Genomic DNA, 22,085 nt, shown 5'->3' on the forward strand with positions numbered 1-22,085 from the left:
AGACATAGCTATTCTTTGTACTTTAAGTTCATGCGTCTTAGTTATGCTAAGATAGCAGCACAATCTACCTGCAGAAGTTTTGTACGAGAGTCGATACATGCAAATTCGATAGTTGATGTGTACACGCTTTGAAACATGACTATTCATTGTACTTTAAGTTCATTGGTATAGGTTATGCTAAGATAGCAGCACAATCTAGCGGAATAAATTTAGTACGAGATTCGATGAATGCAAAATCAATAAGTAATGTGTACACGCTTTGAAACATAGCTATTCTTTGTACTTTAAGTTCATGTGTATAAGTTATGCTAAGATAGCAGCACAACCTAGCGGAAGAAGTTTAGTACGATATTTGTTGCATGCAAAGTCGATAGGTAATGTGTACACGCTTTGAAACATGGCTATTCATTGTACTTTAAGGTCACGCGTATAGGTTATGCTAAGATAGCAGCACAATCTAGCGGAAGAAGTTTAGTACGAGAGTCGATGCATGCAAAAACGATAGGTAATGTGTACACGCTTTGAAACATGGCTATTCATTATACTTTAATTTTATGGGTATAGGTTATGCTAAGATAGCAGCACTATCTAGCGGATGAAGTTTAGTTCGATGGTCGATGCATGTAAAATCGATAGGTGATGTGTACACGCTTTGAAACATGGCTATTCATTGTACTTTAATTTTATGGGTATAGGTTATGCTAAGATAGCAGCACTATCTAGCGGATGAAGTTTAGTACGATGGTCGATGCATGTAAAATCGATAGGTGATGTATACACGCTTTGAAACATGGCAATTCATACTGCTGCTCTGTTCCCAAGACTTTTAAGCATAGCTAATCCTAATGCTGCTCTTAACGACGTCGAGCTAAGGATTGATTACGTGACCGTGACGTCACGACCACGTGCTCTTGTTTGGTAAACATAGCCACGTGCTTTTTTGACAGCTGCCTTCTTGACGAACCCTAACCTCACTTTGAAGGACAATAGAGCGTCGCTAACCTCACTGCTGCCATCTTTACGGCGGTAAACCTCAAGGCTGCCACCTTATGCATGTTATAGCGCGGAATTTAAAATCCAACAACGGAACATTGTTAACCTCACTCTTGTCATCTTTACGGCAGTAAACCTCAAGGCTGCCACCTTATGCATGTTGTAGCGCGGAATTTATAATCCATCAACAGAACATTGCTAAACTCTCTGCTATCATCTTGAAAAGTTCAGTGTTCCAAACACTAGTTCGAAAAACGTAACTCATCGCACCTCGGGGATTTTATTAGGTAAGGCGTAACCCCTAGGTTCCATTCCTTGTTCTGAACATGAAACCATTTAAAAATAAAGATTAATTTTCTACACTTAACGAAGTACAAGCGTTCTTGCTGATAGCGATCGATGAGGTTGTTGCTCCTTTAGCCCTTTAGCCCTTTAGCCCTTTAGCCCATTAGCCCTTTAGCCCTTTAGCCCCTTTGCCCATTAGCCCTTTTGCCCATTAGCCCCTTAGCCTATTAGCCCTACAAGGAATGTGCGGTAAACTAATCTTCTTAGAACAAAGGTATCCCCTGACATGTTCTAAACACATGTTGTATCGAGTACAGTGTTCGGTTCTACTTATTTAGTGTTCTAAACACTTCAATCAATGTTCCGATCACATGATAAAGTTAACGGCATAGAGTGCAGTTTTCGATTCCAGCCTTGTTACGTTTCTTCTGTGATTTGCAAGTCTAAACATGCTTAATGACGTCATCACTGCAGCACGTGCTTACTCTAGCTATTCCGATGCAGGTTTAAACTTGTTCGATAGAGCTATGCCTTGACATAAGAGGAGGCCTTAACAGCTTATGAAAAAGCACGTCGAATGTTTCAATTTACCCGCCACCACATTTCAAAGGTATGAGGTTTAGTGCTGTAAAAATACCTGCACGATGCAAAGCTAGCTTTCTTCATCAGAGCAGCCACCATCTTGTGTAAGCACCTCTAGGCCGTATCATAAGCAGCTGTGTATAGTCATCGTCTTGTCGCTGCTACCTCCCGCAAGCACCCCTAGGGCGTCTCATAAGAGCAGCAGTCATCTTGTGCAAGCGCTCTTAAGCTGTCTCATAAGAAGCTATGTATAGCCGCCATCTTGTAGGAATAGATAGCTGCCAATGCCAACGGGCCTAAGTAGGAATCGAACCGTCGATCTCATCATTAGACTATGTTTTTCTTATGCTATCATGTTCCTGATACTGCAAACCTAGGTATCAGGTAGAAAAACTTTGTCCGTTTTCGAGATATTTAACATTTTGCATTTAAGCCCCAAATGTAATGAATCGAACCTGCATGGTACGTTATACTCTCTACCATAGCTAGACCTGATCATGTTACGAAGACTTGCTTCATTACGAGCTGAAACAGAGCTAATGCCAAAGGGCCTAAGTTAGAACCGAACCGTTGATCTCATCATTAGACTATGTTTTTCTTATGATATCATGTTCCCCATACTGCGAACCGAGGTATTGGGTAGAAAAAGTTTGTCCGTTTTGCTCTACGATGCGCCGTTTTCGAGATATTTAACATTATGCATTTAAGCCCAAAATTTAATGAATCGAACTAGCACGACACGTTAGCCTCTAAGCTAGCTTTCTTCACAAGAGCAGCAGCCATCTTGCGCAAGCACCCTTAAGGCGTCTCATAAGGAGTCGTGTATAGCCACCATCTTGCGTCCGCCATCTTGCGCAAGCATCCTTAGGGCATCTCTAGACATCTTGTGCAAGGACCCTTAAGCCGCCTCATAAGAGCAACCGCCATCTTGCGCAAGCATCTCTAGGGCGTCTCATAAGGAGCCTTGTATAACCGCCATCTTGCGCAAGCATCCCAAGGGCATCTCATAAGAACCTATGTATATCGGCCATCTTGCATAAGCACGTTTAAGGAGACATGTATAACCACCATCTTGTGCAATTAGCGTCGAGAGATGGCTGATGTAGAATTTTTCTTTTTAAATTTTCCGCCACCATATTTCAAAGGTATGTACCTAAAGAGTGTAGCACTGAGCTCTTTAGATTAAAGATGGCGGATGACAGCTGACAAAAAGCGCGTGAGTTTGTTTACTAAACAAGAGCACGTGGAATTTTTCAATTTGCCGCCACCACATTTCAAAGGTATCTAGCTAAAGATGGCAGCACGGTGCTCTCTTGATTAAAGATGGCGGATGACAGCTAACAGAAATTTTCAAATTGCCCGCTGCTACAGAGAGCAGCACGGTGCTCTGTAGATTAAAGATGGCGGATGACAGCTGACGAAATTGCCCGCATGATAGCAGCACAGTGCTCTATTGATTAAAGATGGTGGATGACAGCTGTCAAAAAATGCACGTGGCTTTGTTTACTAAACAAGAGCACATAGAATTTTTCAAATTGCCGCCACCACATTTCAAAGGTATCTAGCTAAAGATGGCAGCACGGTGCTCTCTTGATTAAAGATGGCGGATGACAGCTAACAGAACTTTTCAAATTGCCCGCTACTACATAGAGGACAGCACGGTGCTCTGTAGATTAAAGATGGCGGATGACAGCTGACGAAATTGCCCGCATGATAGCAGCACAGTGCTCTATTGATTAAAGATGGTGGATGACAGCTGTCAAAAAGCACGTGGCTTTGTTTCTAAACAAGAGCACATAGAATTTTTCAAATTGCCGTCACCACATTTCAAAGGCATCTAGCTAAAGAGCGCAGCACTGAGGTTTGTGATGCAAGATGGCGGATGACAGCTGTCAGATAAAAGCACGTGAGTTTGTAAAGCACGTGGAATTTCCCGCCAGCACAAAGAGGGTAGCACTGTGCTCAAAGATGGCTGCTGTCAAAAAGCATTTTTCAAATTATCCGCCACCACATTTCAAAGGTAAGTAGCTAAAGAGGGCAGCACTGTGCTCTATGGATTAAAGATGGCGGATGACAGCTGTCAAAAAAGCACGTGGATTTGTTTATCTCGCGCTTTTGAGGTTAAGTTGGTAGCACTAAGGTTTAGGCCCGCCAAGATGGCAGCACTGCCGATGCCAGGTGACGAATTTTACATCTACTGCGATAAAGAGGGCAGCACAGTGCTCTGTGGTTTAAAGATGGCGGATGACAGCTGTCAAAAAAGCACGTGGCTGTCAAAAAGCACGTGGCTTTGTTTACCACGCGCTAGTTAGGTTAAGTTGGTACTACTGAGGTTTAGGCCCGTCAAGATGGCAGTACTGAGGTTAGCGATGCGTTGTTGTCTGTCAAAAAGCACGTGGCTGTCAAAAAGCACGTGGCTTTGTTTATCTCGCGCTAGTTAGGTTAAGTTGGCACTACTGAGGTTTAGGCCCGTCAAGATGCCAGTACTGAGGTTAGCGATGCGTTGTTGTCGATGACAGCTGTCAAAAAGCACGTGGCTTTGTTTACAAATTCAAATTTCCCGCGGGTGGTGGAGGAGGCCTCTGGGAGGCCTCTGGGTGTGGTGGTGGTGGAGGAGGAATCTGGGAGGCCTCTGGCTGTGGTGGTGGTGGAGGTGGCCTCTGGGAGCCCGGTGGCGGTGGCGGCGCCCGAACTGTCCAATTATACTACTGACAAGGGATGGAAACGTGAAACTAGTCCCAATGCCATTCCAGAAATCATTAGAGAACAGATGGACTGTCACATTAAACGTTTCCCAAAACGTTCATCTCACTATTGCAGGAAGCAGAGTAATAAATATTATGCGTCTCCTGATTCAAATGAGATTAAGGTGTATGACATGTATCTGGAAAAACATGACCGAGAACAACATAAGTTGAAGGTAGAGCGTAAAAGCTATGTCTCGTATGATTTCTTCTACAGGTACTTTCAACAGAACTTTAATTATGCGTTTGGGAGACCTCGCGAGTGGACACCTGCAGAACCTGTGACACAATGGCGAATCAAATGAAAAGTACTGCATCTGAAAAAGGAAAGAAAATTGCAACTGAGAAAGAGTTGCATCTTAGAAAATCTGAATGTTTCTACAATGAACTGAGAGATAAATCTGCTGCGGTACGGGGGGAGGCTTGTGTTGAAACACTGTGTATTGACTACCAGCTGAACATGTCACTACCCAAGGTACCACTACTGATGCATTTTACAGGCGTCAAGTTTGGGTGTATAACTTCTGTGTATATGGAGCCAAGAATAAGACAACAGGCTTGTATATCTATGATGAATCGACTGAAAAGAAAAGTGCAGATGAGGTAATCAGCTTTCTGAATCACTACTTTGAGAATATACTGATTGGATATATTAGACATCCATACATATTCTCAGACAACTGTTGTGCCCAAAATGAGAATACGGCACTAGTTCAGTTCCTACTTACGTACGTTAGTATTAGCAGACTGGAAACCATCACCCACCGGTTTCCTGAACCAGGTCATAGTTTTATGGCCTGGGATAGGTGTTTTGGTGTAATCAAGAAGAACTCGCGCAGAACAGAGAGGATTTTTCTGCCACAGGAATATGTGAAAATAGTGAAAAAGAAGTCACCATCGAAGTTACATGTAATCAGCGTGAACACTGCTATGACTTTGTGAGTCATCTGAAACCTTACTTCCTAAAAACCTTCAAAAGTGATACCAAGATAGATTTCGAGTGTTCCGTTACATTCACAACAGTGATAATGTAGTGTATCTGCAACCATGCCTACCCTCTGCAAGTTTGGGTTGCTGAAGCAATCTCAGGATATTACCCTCACTGCTCCATGTGCATACTAAGGAAAGCTGCCATTAAAACTCGCGAAATTAAAGGACACGATGGCATTGCCGGAGCAGTACGTACCACGTAATGACATGTGGTGCCACGAAGCACTGAAGTGTACACATCATGTGAGGCAAGTGAAGACGTACTGACTCTCTTACAGAAGACGAAGACAACACTTAAGTATTGAACATTCCACTTGCTATGGTGTCTATATTTGTTTTATTGTGTTTGTATATTTGGATTCAAAGAGCACAAGTCTTTATTCTACACCCGCTTTGTCATCTTTCACGTTAAATAATTAAATAAAGAGACATTCTCAAATATTTAAACATATGTTTAATATTTTGCTGTAAGACAGAAGTAACTTCATCTTAAATTTATATTAATATAATAATACATATCAGTCTGAACTTTCTTATTGTACCCACGCATTACCTCCTTAAAACAGGTGCTTTGAGAATGTATCTCTCCGAACTATTCGAGCTATATGAAATACGTCAGTCATTTTTATGTCACTCCTGAACAAAAATGCTAAAATAGAGTTACTTCCCCTCTTGCACCAGACCCTTCAATTACTTCCCGAGATAATGTCATGTATTCGAACGTGCTTCATTTGCAGCTGGAGACTGCCACGTTCGATCCACGCTGCATATGAAACACTAGCAAGATACCAGTGCCCGCTACGGCTTTGAAATGAAAGTTATTATTCAAAGTTTTACATTTTGGAGAGTCCGCTGTCAGCAAAGCCTATAAAATACGTCCTTAGTCCGTGCGTCAAACGGTTTTGGGGGAATGGTTATTTATAATCTACCACTCGCCTGAACCCCGTACGAGAGAATTTACATTTTTTAAACCATATCTGATTTAACATCTACGACTTAAAAGCGACCAACCTGTGAAATTTTTATTTTGTACGTCGAACAGTAATGGAGGAATGAATAATGTTTAAGGGGTGAGTGTTTCAAAATATTTATCAACATCTAGGATATATATGACAACCCTTTCTAAGAAATGTTATGTTCGTGCCTGAAACGGTTTAGGAAGAATGGATATTGTGTTCCTGAGAGTCAACTACCATCTAAACCTTTTAGAGGAGAACTGTTTTGAAGTATACGTATTTTACACCTAGGACATAAAATAAGACCCTTCTCGTAAAATTGCAACTTTGTACGCCAAACGGTTTTACGGATCTAACCTCATTTGACACTTTAGCGGCGGAACGTTTAAAATATTTCCTATTTCACACTTAGGATTTAAAATATATACCACTATTTGGAATTTTGCCTTGGTACGTTAAACCGTTTCGGAGGAAGGAATTAACATATATGTTCTCGGATCTTAACCCCCATTTAACTCTCTGAGGGGTTAAATTTGTTTCAAACCTTCTATTATTTAACACCTAGGATATCATTTGACATTTTAATTTCTTAATTCAAACGGTTTCATATAAACGTATGTTTTTGTGGCTAGTGGCTTTACGTCGCACCGACACAGATAGGTCTTATGGCGTATGTTTTTGTCATCATTCCTCAACCCCCAGTCAAAACCCATTAGAGGTGTATTTTGTTAAGTCCACTTCTTACTTGTATCCTCATAAGAAGAATTCATCTCCTTTTACACCCCACTTAAGTTCATTCCCTCTCCCCACCCCCAACAAAAATGCGTGTTTCTTTATTTTTAAAAGAAATTTCAAATACCAATTTTTACATCCGTAACATCCTCGTTTTTGTGATATAAGTATCCTATACAAAGAATTAAACTCATTTTTCAATTCATTTACCCACCCTTAATTGGACTTTCCGAAACCAAAAGAATGCGTGTTTCTTTATTTGAAAGAAGATTCCAAATACAAGTTTTAATGCCTGTAATATCTTCAGTTTTTTATATATACTTTAAGTATCCTCATAAAAAGAATTCAACCTATTTTTAGTACTTTTTACACACACACACAACCCCCCTTTAAGTGGATTTTACGAAAACAAGAAAATACGTGTTTCTTTATTTTTAAAGGAGATTCCAAATACCAAATTTCACGTCTGTAAAATCTCCAGTAGTCAGTGTATAAGTATCCCCACAAAAAGAATCCAACTAAGTTTACTTCTCTTCACCCACCACACCTCTTAAGGGGATTTTCCGAATACAAAAAAGATGTGTTTATTTTTAAAGGAGATTTCAAATATCAATTTTCACGTCTGTAACATCTTCAGTTTTTGAGATGTAAGTATCCACATAAAAAGGAATTCAACCCCTTTTTCAGTCCTTTTTACACCCCCTCCCCCCACTGAAATTTTTTCCGAAAACAAACAAATGTTGTTACTTTTATTTTTAAAAGGGATTGAAAATACCAATTTTCATGTCTGTAACGTGTTTAGGTTTTGATACACCGTATATTGTATGCATGCTCATTTTAAACATTTACCCCCTTCCAATACGTTCCGTTCAGGGGATTTTCAGAAAACAAATTATGCGTATTCCTTTACTTTTACAGGAGATTCCAAACACCAGTTTTCACGTCTGTAACATGTTATGTTTTTGAGATATATCCATTTCCATAATTCACCCCCTTTGTCACTCCTGTTCACCACCCCTTAAGTAGGATTTCCAAAAACAAAAGTACGTGTTTCTTTATTTTTAAAGGAGATTCCAAATACCAATCTTCATGACTGTAACATCTTCAGTTTTTTATATATAAGTATCCACATCAAAGGTATTCAACCACTTTTTCACCTTTTTCCACTCCCCTTAGCAGGATTTTCCGAAAAAGCTACGTGTTTCTTTATTCATAAATCAGGTTGCAAATACCAATATTCATGTTTTTAAAGTGTTCAGTTTTCGAGATATAGATACACTCATTTTAAATATTCACCCCCCTTTTCACCCACCCTTAGCGAAGGAATATCCGAAAATCTTCCCTCAGTAATTGTAATATGAATGTATACTCAAAATTTAATACCTTTATGTCCAGTAGTTTTGGCTCGGTGATGATGAATCCGTCAGTCAGTCAGTCATTCAGTCAGTCAGGACAAGTTATATTATATATCTAGACGAACTAGCTGTTGACATGCAGTGTTGCTCCTCCACCTTCTTCTGACAGTTAAATATTCGCTCTACTGTGGCCATGAATATACAATGATAAATTGCATCATTTAACATGTTTAATTTAATATCGTCGTAGTTTACAGGTAAAGGAAAAGCAGATATGCGATGGATGTCCTTTCCTTTCCTATCCGAATTCCCTTTGTTAACCCTTGTTCTTTTCTGGTCCGTACGTTATTATGTTTGCGAAGCCTAGGGAATCATTGCATTTCACGCCTTCATGGCTGTTATCTTTTTTTTTTCTCTTCATTCTTCGAAGGATCGAACCCTTTCCTTTTTTCTTTCTGATTAGCGCTAAGAAGGGATAATTGCCCGCTTGTACTAGCTGTGCTTCTTAAAGTAATACGTCCGTTGTCACCATTACTTTCGAACATTCAGTCTAATGTTAACTGTAACGTGTTTTTGTCACTCCTTTATTTCTTGTACTTGTACTACTTTCTTTTTGTTTATTAATGTACTTCCTCCTTTCTCTCGCACTTTGCCCACAACTTGGAGGGGATGTGGTTGCAATTCATGTCACTCATGTGGATTTGGCCCAGTTTTACGGCCATATGGCTTTCCTGACGCCAACCCTGCATAGTTTTGTCTTCTTCTGATGTTCGCACTAGCTCAGATGGGTTCTTGGTGACGATGGGATAGGAAAGCACTACGACTGGGAAGGCAGCACCTATGGCCTCAATTAAAGAACAACAACCACCCCAGCGTTTGTCTGGTGTGAAAACGGCAAACCACGGAAAATTATCTTCAGGAATCCCGATTGTGGGGTTCGAACCTACCATTCGTGCAACTAGCTCGTTCGGTCCTGTGTGATTTAAAGCCATATCAGGATAATATTGTTGTCCCTTAGAAGCCGCCGCATATCCATACGATTAGTGTTAATCATGCAGTTTATCATTGCGTATTTATGGGCACACTAGAGCGAGTATCTACAGTATCTGTCAGTAGATGGAGAAGCAATTCTGTATGTCGTCAGCTAGGTTATGATTCATACGCAGCTTGGATCGAACATTACAGAATGGGCTGGCAAATGAAGCACGTTTGAATATATTACACCTTCTTTAGAAGTACTTGTCCGATTTTCAAAATAATCATGATGCTGAATTCACAATACTTGTAAGTTTAAGGCTAGGAGTAGAAACCAGCGTGATTCCATTAAAAAACAGTGTTAATATCGTTATCGCAGAATATATTGACACCGTATAAAAGTAGGGTAAGTCTGATTATGACCGCTTTGTAACATTACCGTAAGAGAAAACAGAATGTCAATATCTTTAACCGTTCACGAGTGATTTGAGGTGGACATCTCAGCTGAATAACCCTGTATGTCGTAAATTTGCGAGAGATCACAATCGTTCTTCTCGAACGCATGAATGTTTGATATTTATGTCATTCTAGCTTTGAGAGTGATCGAGACCATTCTTTTTCAATGCTTCATTGTTTTGTATATTACGTCTTCTAGGTTTGAAGGCGATCAACTCCTTTCTTCTCGAACATTTTCATGTTTTATTGTATTCTAGTTCGTTTGAAAGTCCCGGGCATGACATTAAACTGCGTCTACCGAGTGACCACCGGTATAAGTGGTCCCCCTCTACCAAGTGCCAACGGCCTCCCCGGAGGGCGGACGAGCAGGTAGAGATCCAGGGCACCCTCTTGTCCTTGGGGTGGGAAACTGCCCCTAAAGGCGGAAGAGCCACTGGATGGCCAACGGCATAGGATCAGGAAGGCAAGGGGAAACCACCTGATTATCATCCCATGAGCGCATCATGCAGAGTCACGAAATGAATATTGGTATGCTGCGCGACCCGAGTAGCGATCGGCGTCAGTTTGGGTCCGGGCCGAACGATGTGAAATGTGCGACCGGACGTGCAGAGGTGAACGATCAGGCCTCGCACGGTAAATCTGCTACTGATCGACCAAATGCAGACCAACTTCGCAAAGGTAAAGCAATAGCTACATGGAATGTGAGAGGGTTACTTCAGACGGGAAAACTTCGCATTGTAGAAAGAGAACTAAAGAAACACCAAATAGACATTTGTGGACTGTCAGAAACTCACTGGAAAGGATGTGGGCATTTTGAAACAGATGACCATGTAATATACATCGCCGGGGCAAATGATACAGGTCAGAATGGCGTCGCGTTTCTTGTTGATAAGCGGATATCCCAATATGTTGAGGAATACAGACCTATCAACGAAAGAATACTGACCCTCACTCTCAACACTAAACCATATAAACTACACCTGATCCAGGTATATCCACCCACCACCGCTGCAGACGACCAAGAAATCGAAGACTTCTATGCAGACATGGAAAATACAATTGCATTACTTAAACCAAAAGGTATTACCATCATATTGGGAGACTTCAATACAAAAGTAGGAACCACCTCGATGGATAACCACTTGCGAGAAACTATAGGACAGTATGGCCTGGGTGCACGTAATGAGCGAGGCAACCGGTTGATACAGTTTGCAAGCGAAAACAATCTTTCCATTATGAATACCATGTTTCAACACCACACACACCGTCTCTTTACGTGGACCTCTCCGAATGGGCATGTTAAGAACCAAATTGATTACATCCTTGTCGATAAAAGATGGAGAACCTCCTTCCGTAATGTGAAAACAAAACCTAGTGCCGAATGCGGATCGGATCATCGTTTACTCTGGGCCTACCTTAGAATCAAACTGAGCAAACCAGTTGTCAAAATAAACTCGAAAAAGTTAGCGGCCCCTGAGTCAATTGCTTTCCAAGAAAAACTACGAAGCACTGGGCCACCTGACCTAGAGGGAAATTGTGACATGGCTTGGAAGAGAATTGAAGAATGGATCACAGACGCAGCGAGCAAGGTCCCAGAAATGAACACTATAGTGAAGCGACAACACTGGATGACTGACGAAACCTTGGCACTAGTTGAAATGAGACTTAACATCCGGCTCACAGTTACAGATCCAGAACAACAAGGACGACTAATGAAAAAACTGAACAGTGATATCAAACATGCTTGTAGAAGAGACAAGAATGAACACATTAAGAAACTGTGTGCAGAACTAGAGGCGCATGCGACCAAAAATCACAGCACAGAACTGTACGACAAGGTAAAATACTTAGCACGAGAGTTTATGCCTAAGACTCAGATTATTAAACATGACCAAGGGAATATCATCACAAATGCAGCGGGCATCGCCAAAGTATGGAGAGAATACTGCATCAAGCTGTTCACTGATGACCCACAACCAATGCCAGGTCTCCAGAACCCAACAGACTTTGAACCAATGATCCTTAGAGAAGAAGTGGAACATGCAATAAAAAAGCTCCGGAACCGGAAAGCACCAGGCCAAGATGGAATCACTGCTGAAATCCTAAAGAACATGTGTGACCTAGGTGTCGACATCCTGCACAAGTTATGTCAGAAGATATGGACATCTGGAAATTGGCCGGACCAGTGGTGCCACTCCGTCTTCGTACCACTGTTCAAGAAAGGTTCTCCACTTGACTGTGCATATTATCAAACGATAGCCCTCATCTCCCATGCAAGTAAAATCATGCTCACGGTGCTGAACGAGAGGCTGAAGACCTTCTTACTTACACAAATCTCAGAGGAACAAACCGGGTTTGTTCCAGGCAAAGGAACTCGTGAGCAGATCCTAAACATCCGGCAGCTCATAGAGAAGACAATGGAATATAATATCAAGATGTTCCTGTGCTTCGTGGACTACAAGAAAGCCTTCGACAAGGTAAAATGGTCAAAGCTCTGGGCTATACTCACTGAGATGGGGACGCCAAGACATTTAGTGTACCTGATCCAACAATTGTACTCTTCGAACACTGCGACAGTGAGAGTTAATGGCGACCTCTCAGACGTCTTTTCTACTTGTGCTGATGTGCGACAAGGTTGCATTCTTTCCCCCCTCTTATTTAATGTATACAGTGAGTATATTATGAGGGAGATTCTCGAGGACTGGAGTGACGGCATCACAGTTGGTGGCAGGAAAATTAACAACCTCAGATATGCAGATGACACCGTGATTATTGCAACAGATGATCATGAATTAGAAACCATCATGCGGAGGCTAGACGAGCGAAGCAGAGAATATGGTCTTGAAATCAACAATAAAAAGACCAAAGTGATGATTGTAGACCGTTTTAATAACAACAGACCTGCCATAACAAGAATTGCGGATTATGAGGTTGTCAGTCGCTTCGAGTATCTAGGATCTATTGTCACAAATACTGGAGACTGTGAACCTGAGATCCGCAAGCGCATTGCAATTGCGAGAAATTCAAGAGCAAAACTTACTCGCATCTGGAAGGACACCTCCATCACTTCCAAGACAAAGCTCACCCTCATGCGAACTCTGATCTTACCTATCGCGACCTATGCAGCAGAAACTTGGACGATGAAGACGGCGGATTACCGCAGGATTGGTGCTCTAGAAATGTGGTGCTATAAGAGACTACTGCGAATACCATGGACAGCACACCGTACTAATGAATCGATCCTGCAACAGCTCGGCATCAGAACAAGACTGTCGACCCTTATCAACCAAAAACAACTCGGATATTTTGGTCATATTGCCAGAAGACAGGAGGCAATGGAAATACTTATCATAGAGGGAAAAGTCGAAGGCCGAAGACCTAGAGGACGTGCGCCGTTACGATGGATGGACCAGATCAAGAACTTAACCAGGATGAGCTTACAGCAAGCAAGTCACCATGCCCAAAGCAGAGACTCCTGGAGGAAGATCACCAAAAGGATTGTCGCGTGATGCCACTACACCCTTACGAAGGGTTGGACTAAGAGAGAGAGTTCGTCTGAAGGCGATCAACTCCGTACTTCTCGAGAGCCTGAATATTTTATACATTCTGTAGTTTGTTTGAGAGCGATCGAGACTAATCTTCTCAAGCACTTGAATGTTTTATACGTATTCTAGTTGGTTTGAGAGCGATCAACACTGTTCTTCTCGAGCGCTTGAAGGTATACTCCTGCAATTTAGAAAGCGATTGGACCATTTTTTCTCAACCACCTGTCTGTCTTGTACAGTATATGTTCCTCCAAGCCAGGGAAAGACCAAGATCATTCTCGAATTGTTTAAACTCTTCTGAATCAGTATTGGCTCGCCATGTAGGGATATGTCAAACTATTCTACTCGGTAAGAACAACCACCCGTGAGCAGGAGTAGTTTACAAATCACTGTTGTAAAGAAGGAAGGAGTTGCTCATAGACTTCATTGAAGATATCGTTCCTATATTCACAGTTTTCTTTAAAGATACACACATCAAGAAATGTTTTGCTTCCTCTCGGACCAAAGAGCTTCTGAATGTTTACAAAAGGAACAAAAGAGAGACATACAGAGGTACCAAATCACCGTTATTTACTGCCCAACAAAACAACAAATGGGAACCTCTACAGTAATAAAACCTTGCTTTATCGATTTGAGTTACTGAATATAACACACAACAGTGCCATGAGACCGAGTATCACGTTCCCTTGCATTAATGCAGACCTGAATTCGTCTTGGCATACTGTCCACTAATTCATCACGGTAATGTTGGTCTCAATTGCCCAACTCCTCAATGGTGATTCGGCGTGGGTCTCGCAGAGTGGATGATGGGTCGTAACTCCCTATACAGCCTTCATTAATTTATTGCAGGCATGTTCGATAGGGTTCTTGTCCGGAAAACTTGGTGGCCACTCTAGTCGACCGATATCATGATCACGAAGGACGTAATTAACCAGAACTGCTCGACTGATGTATCCATTATCGTCCTTTAAGACAAATTATCATCCAAAATAATGGCTATAAGGTGTTACTATGGGTCGTAGGATGTCGTCCATGTGTCGCATTGCCCTGCATGGCTACGAGTGGCATACGGTGGCCACCACACATTATGCCACTTCAAAACACCAGGGAACAATCACCTTGCAGCACGTGCTGGACAATGTGTCCAAGACGTGAAGCCTGACCAGATTGCCTCCAAGCATATCGCCGTCGATCGCCAAGAACAAGGCTTATGTCACATTCATCGTTGTAAAGGACTTTATGAAATTCTGAAGATACCATTCAGGGTAATATAAGGCGCATTTTTACCGCGCTCCATAATGTCTAGGTTTGAGAACTGGGCCTCGCCATTCTCGTCGAGAGTGAAGTTGTGCCTGGTGCAACCTATTTCTCAAAGTTTGAATTGAAACGCAGTGACCTGTGGCTGAACGAACATCGTTGTTCAGTATGGTTAAACTGCGTTCAGGATTCCTTCGAGCTGAAATTCGAAGATAATGGCCATCGTTTGCAATCGTAGCCCTTGGACGACCTGTGCATGGCAAGTCAACAGTTCCTGTCTCCCTGTATCGCCTCCATGATTGAACCACATCACTTTGAATACGGCCCACATGTCGAGACTGCCCATGTTGACAATCCTTGACATAATGTGATTATGCGTACAAGTTCACAGCTTGACATTGTGCGTCGTGCCATCCTAGATGCTCACTGTGCTGCTCAGAACACTCCTCTAATGTTCCATACCAGTGCTACAACTTCATCTGAATTACTGCCTCCCATATAAACGTGGCACTCTGCCTGTGGATTGAGGTACGTGCTGTTGTATGGTTACAAACATTCTAAAGGTAGTCTTTCCGGTCTGCATAGGACAGGCCAAGATAGAAATACAGTTAAATTACATACATGGATGAGGCAAAACTACTTTTGATGTGAGTAAATTTTTAGGATCAAGTAACGACTTCGTTATTCCAGACCTATCATTAAATAACTACCTTGAAGATACTAGATCGTGATAATAGAACATCACTCTTCCCTGGAGAAATGTCTTCTTTAAGGAATGGCTGGGAGCCATGTGCGATAATATTGCCACATGCTCACGGCAAAATGTTCGTCTCAGAACACACCAACGCCAAGGAAATGGAAGCAAGAAATAAAGAAGCCGTACTGCGTTGCCGCTAGACTGGATAATAAAATTCACAACTCTTGCCTGAATGTAATAAAGCAAGTATAATATGAAGTCTGGTCTTTTTTCATTTTCTTTCTCCCCTGTAGAACACAGCGATGTGCTGTCAGAATTGTTCGTTGTGAAGAGGTATTTTATCTCAGTAATATCAGCACGATTGTTTTTCATATTATCCATAATAAATATTTATTGTTCTTCCTCTTGCCCAAAATGCATTGCGGTAACAGTGCCGATAATTCTCCTTCATGGGGACAGACTTCTGACGCAAAGCAAGTAGGAGCAAGAAATAAGCAAATGGTACAGCGTTGTTGCAAGATTTACGAGCAATGACTAATCAGTAAATAATTTGGCGTAGGGATGATCACCAGAACGGTTCTTTGGGTCAGCCCCCTGCCATAATAGTTCACAGCGCTCTAATTAACTGCCCTCTCCCTCGGGGTGGTGTTAGTGAGTAGTTCGCCCATCATCTCTACCCTCCTTTACTACAGCACCACAGCAGCATGTGTGTGTGAAAAGAACGTCGGACGGCCATTCGTTTCATTAGCACAATAGGCCTTTTCTTCCATATCTGTATCATTACGTATGATACGAACGTCACGCTCTTCCTCAAAAATAGCCTGCTGCGGATTAGTATCACTCTTCTCTGGAGAAATGTCTGGTGTCTGGTAATATCATTAAGTTCGTTTCAACGTATATCTCTTCGCGTAATGGTGAACAAAACACACTACGCCAGCAGTTACAAACGAAATCTATATGTCCTATTAATTTGATTTCAATCATGTAAAATGTATATTAACTAAATGAGTGGTCTCTGAAATAAAATAGGTAGCCCTACGTAGAAACAATAAAAAATGAAACAGTGAAACTTTCAAAATAAGACCTTTTTTGTTTTTCTTTCGTTATGTGCCTTGGATTTTTAATTTAATTTTATTTTATTTTATAAATCTGGAAAACAAAAGGGAAAAACATCCTCAATTATAGTAAACCTACAGAGATACGTTAGACATTTTATAAATTTATATATTTCACCTTCAGTGGGCAATAATAACATTAACTATTTATACACATAAGTTTAATGTTTTGTAATAATAATAATATTGATGTTACGTGCCAGCCCTGCGGTAGCACCTTTCCGTACTTCTTGGAAGGGAATAGTGAGTAAGCCAACCGGGGAGCTGCCAACCGGACTGGAGTGCATGGCTGGCTTACCTGTGAGTTTCTTGTAGATTCAACGAGAATATTCCGTCTCTGGCCACATCACGAATATTCTGGTGCACATCGCCCGAGCTATAAAAAGGGAGGCTAGCCACGGATAGTCAGTTGGGGCTGGTCTCGGGGTCAGTGCTGGACTCGGGGTCAGTGTTGGACTCAGTGCTGGAGACAGTGAGACCCAGTGTGTTAGCTGTTGGCTTTCGCTGGTGTTCCACAGAGGTCTGAACGAGGAGGTGTTGTTTTGCCGGAGTGTCAGGTGAGTAGTTGGGCCGGAGACGTCGTACGGAAGGGAAGACTGTGTACTGCCTGAGAGTACTGTGTGTTTGTGTACCTATGTTGATTGAGGACTGCCGTGAGTCAGCGCTTGAATAATCAGCTATAGTGAGTGCTAACTTTTTTTTTTTTGCTATTTGGTTCACGTCGCACCGACACAGATAGGTTTTTGGCGACGATGGAATAGGAAAGGCCTAGGAGTGGGAAGAAAGTGGCCGTGGCCTTAATTAAGGTGCAGCCCCAACATTTGACTTGTGTGAAAATGGGAAAACACGGAAAACCATTTTCAGGGCTGCCGACAGTGGGATTCGAACCCATTATCTCCCGGATGCAAGCTCACAACTGCGCAACCCTAACCGCACGGCCAACTCGTCCGGTATGTAGTGAGTGCAGTTAGACCTGTGTTAATATCCTCTGTTATGAGTATCGTCTTGCTGTTCACTACTGTTGAGCTTTTGCTGTTTTGTTATTCACTGCATGTGATTGTATGAATTCCTGGACTCTCTCTGTAGTCGAACCAAGGAATAATCATCGTGTGTTGTGTAGCCAGTAGCACTGTGTTAAAATCCAGCGGTCCACACACAGCTGCTGTTTGAGGTGACTAAACTTGGAGAAGTGAAAGTAAGGATTATAGCCGTCCGCAGGTAATATTAACGAGCAGGGCCGCCTGCTGTGGCGAAAGAAGAGAAACTTGTAAATATACAGTAATTAGTGAGTATGGACATTCAAGGTTTATTAGAATTGTGTGTGTGTATGTGTGTGTACATTTATTGGGTGATCCTGAAAGAAATCAGAGTAATAAACAGACGCTGTTTTATTCGTAACAGTAATAATAACAGAAATAAACAGCACTAGGTTGTATACAGAGAATATAAACATTGATAATTTCACTAAAATATAAATGATATTAATTAATGAACTACGTGTTATCTAATATTTTCATTAGGTTACATTTATATAGTTTAAAGCTGACTTAACAAGCATGCTAAATTTAATTAAACTTACTCAGAAGGGTTGTGTTATGTCTGAAATATTACTGTTTACGCAGTATCACTAAGTAAGAAAGTATACATTTCTGAAGGGGGTCGCTGATATACAGAGCGCCAACAATTTTCAGAGCATAGTTAAGGTAACATTGTATGTCGAATTTGAAGAATTTTGACATTTTTCACTCTTTCTCTAATAAAATTATTTAGCATTTTGTGATCATTTTGGCGTATTAATCAAAAGAACCGGATAGTATTTAGGGTATTCAACACATTTTTTAAGAAACTGTTGCAAGTTTTCTAGGCTTGGTTGTAATGGAACATTTGATCGGGCATATCTTTAGAATCAAGCAATCTAGAATTCTATCGTTTCTTTCATTTCTAGGTTGGTATCATGCTGATTAAATTGACTACACGGATAAACACTGCAGCGCGAAGTTATGGCTCGGTTTTCTTGTAAACAGAGTACAGCATAGTGATTTTCGTGATCGAATATTTGTCTCTATCTTCACGATTCTTAACATTTTTTGCGTAAAATAACGAAACCGAAGGGCGTGTTCAAAAATGGGTATTTAGAGAAAATAAAGTAAATCCAGCGAGTGAGGTTAGTGGGGATGCAAGGCTCGGAAGGTGGACATGAACAAAATATGAATTGTGGAAGTGAAGGTACCACGCCCCCTAGGGCTCAAAACGAAAACTGAACGTAGAAACACCCAGTCTGCAAACAAATGACAGTTTAGATAAAGTGAGTATAGATCTAAATGTTCCGGGATTTCCGTGACTCACAGAGGGATAAGAAGCGGGAGGAGTGAATGGGCGGACAACTAATTAACAATAACAGAACTTAATACAACAAATTTTGGAATTTTATTTCTTTCCTTTTTTTCTGAGTTTAAAATTGGAGGAATAGAAAATTTGAATGATCAACAATCATATAATAACAATGTTAATGAGCTCGTCAGCTCCAACAACAACAGCGGACAATAAGTCCGAATATCAGGAACAAAAACATTAGAGAATTATCCACGTGACAACTTGCACAGTAATGAGCCTAATTGCTCCAAAAAAAGTACAATGTTCAACAAGAGCATGTCTTGCTCCACTCACTTACATTGCCTAGAAGGATGAGCTCCAAACGGTAGTATAGTCCAGCCTCGCAGAGGCATAAGTTTCTTCTTGCGCACAAGGTTACACTTGGTTGTCCTCAATTAAAGTATTCACAATCATGTAGGCCTGATTTTGGGCTTGTCTATTGCTCAACAGTTTTATAACCTGCTGTTCTTAAAATGAACTTCATACCACAAACTATTATCTAATAAACAGGGGCATGACTGACCATACTACTGGCCTTAATGTGAAAAATAAAAGGTTGCACAAGACTGACCTGTAAACGAAAGGATAGGAGGCTAAACTCTTGCCCTCCTTATAGAAATGGTTAAAAACCCTAAGTGGGTGTATGGCCCAATGATACAGAGACTAAGCCTATTCTCCGCAGGGTGACTAAGTAAGAAACTTTAAATGCCAAAATAGTGTTAAGAAATTTTGAGGTTTGGAAATCTTAGTCACCCATTCCAGTTATGAATGGGAATCAACAGAGGGCTATCACTCTTTGTTCCCTTAGTTTACATATTTCTCAGTAGGGAATAGAACAGAGTCCTCAGCTTGCGAAATTCTATATTTACCACCAAATTTAGAACTTTACATAAATAAAAGGGGTTTGAAACCTTCTCCTCAAGCTATCTGCTGGAGTTAATACATGTTATAAAAATTCTGCCATTACCTTGCTTTGTTGGGCCTTCCCAAAGCCGCCCACGATTCCTACCTCCGCTAGGACACGCCGCACTCAATAAACTGGAGCGTTGAAGATGACAACATGGCCCCAAAGCGCCCAGTGTTTATAGTATGTCGAAGGGAAGTTTCCACAACTATTTACAGATAGGCTGAATTCCTGTACAAACCCCAAATTTAATTGGCTAGAGAAAATATTTACAAATTTCTGATTGGTTGGTTACTGTTGAAGAAGGAACCAGCAGAAGTGTTGACAACTTTTACATGTTAACAAAACAAACTTCAAAACTTAAGGTCTGCCACCTGTCACAACACAAATTTCTTAATAAAGAAATTAGAGTTCGACCCGCTAAGGGGAGCAACAAAAACGATGACAGAGATATCTAACGGATAAAAACCCAAGTATCTTGCATAACATCAGTTCAAGATAGATTACATAGATGGTCTTATAGAGGGCGCGCAGTTTAAATGGCCGGAGAAGGTGTACCCCCGGTACTCTAAGTATCATTGCAAATGTGCTTTTTGAAAGTGTGTCTTGCTCCCTCTGTGGTGGGCAGATCAAGCCCAGGCGTATTACAGAAATGCTTGCATCGTAAAACTCAAAATGTGAACGGATCATTCAACAACATTATATGGTCTCGTGCCCCTAACATATTTTTATTGGACTAAAAACTCTATTACTAGGCATTTCTGATGCTGTTATAACTTTCAGTTATAGGAGGGTTAGTAGACTGAATGTTTTGGAGAACCTGGTAGTGAATTTGGGGCACAACATAATCAGAGGAAGGCAAGAACTGGGCATAGTTCGTGTACAGAAAGCGTAGTTGGCAGCTCAACAAATGACAAAGACAGCTAGGCAGAAGCGGAGAAGGAATATAATGAATGGTAGAGATGAGGGAGAGGATCCAGACTATGCAGCAGGAGGTCACTAGAGTAAAAAACCTCTGAATTCCTGCTGTGATTGACAATTCAAAACTTAATATCTCTGAACTATGTTTTTCAAAATAAGAGACCCATTCTTTTTAAACTAATAAAGCTAGAGTAATGTTTTTTTTGTTTGTATATTGCACATATTCTTTCAAATGTATGGTACTTCTCCTACAAAAGCACTGCAATTAACTTTCGTCTTATTTTTTTTAAATTTGAAATTTAATTTTAAAAGTCATTCTTTCTTTTTCCTACGGCTATTTCCCACGCTTGTGGGGTCGCGGGTGCGAACTGAGTCGCACATGTGGATTTGGCCCTATTTTACGGCCGGATACCCTTCCTGACGCCAACCCTATATGGAGGGATGTAATCACCATTGCGTGTTTCTGTGGTTGTTGGTAATGTGGTGTGTTGTCTAAATATGAAGAGGAGAGTGATGGGACGGACACAAAGACCCAGTCCCCGGGCCAGAAGAATTAATCAGAAGCGATTAAAATCCCCGATCCAACCGGTAATCGAACCCGGGACCCTCTGAACCGAAGGCCAGTACGCTGACAATTCATCCAACAAGTCGGACTTAATTAATTTTAAAAGTCATAAAGTTTGTAAAAAGAAAGTTTATAACTCATTCAGTTATTAAACATGTTACATAATTTTACTACAGTGTGTTCAGACCGGTATATGTGTTGACGAGAAATAGGGAAATAGCTTGTGAGATAATGGGTTATCGAATGCGACAGTTTAGCATTAGCAGCATAGGACATACAATCTTACCGTAAACATGTCCGGCTCCATGGCTAAATGGTAAGTGTGCTGGCCTTTGGTCCCAGGAGTCCTGGGTTCGATTCCCGGCAGGGTCAGGAATTTTAACCTTAATTGGTTAATTCCGCAGGGACGGGGGCTGGGTGTATGTGTCGTCTTCATCATCATTTCATCCTCATCACGACGCGCAGGTCACCTACGGGTGTCAAATCAAAAGACCTGCATCAGGCGAGCCGAATTTGTCCTTGGACACTCCTAGCACTAAAAGCCACACGCCATTTCATTTCATTTCACCGCAAACATATTACGGATCCTGTAAAGTGGTGAGTGGTCGACAGATGTCCTTGAGAGCGCGTTTCCAACCAT

At 41.3% G+C, this 22,085-nt stretch overlaps 1 protein-coding gene across 1 annotated transcript in view; it reads left to right on the forward strand.

The window, feature by feature from the left end:
- The first annotated feature begins 10,571 nt into the window (after positions 1-10,571).
- Positions 10,572-22,085, forward strand: part of LOC136863511 (lutropin-choriogonadotropic hormone receptor-like) — a 132,775-nt gene continuing 121,261 nt past the window's right edge. Inside the window, exon 1 of the mRNA XM_068225976.1 lies at positions 10,572-11,230. Coding sequence (XP_068082077.1) covers positions 10,572-11,230 — 659 coding nt within the window. The remainder of the gene's footprint in view (positions 11,231-22,085) is intronic.

Source organism: Anabrus simplex, chromosome 2 (genome assembly GCF_040414725.1).
Source record: "Anabrus simplex isolate iqAnaSimp1 chromosome 2, ASM4041472v1, whole genome shotgun sequence".
Lineage (NCBI taxonomy): Eukaryota > Metazoa > Arthropoda > Insecta > Orthoptera > Tettigoniidae > Anabrus > Anabrus simplex.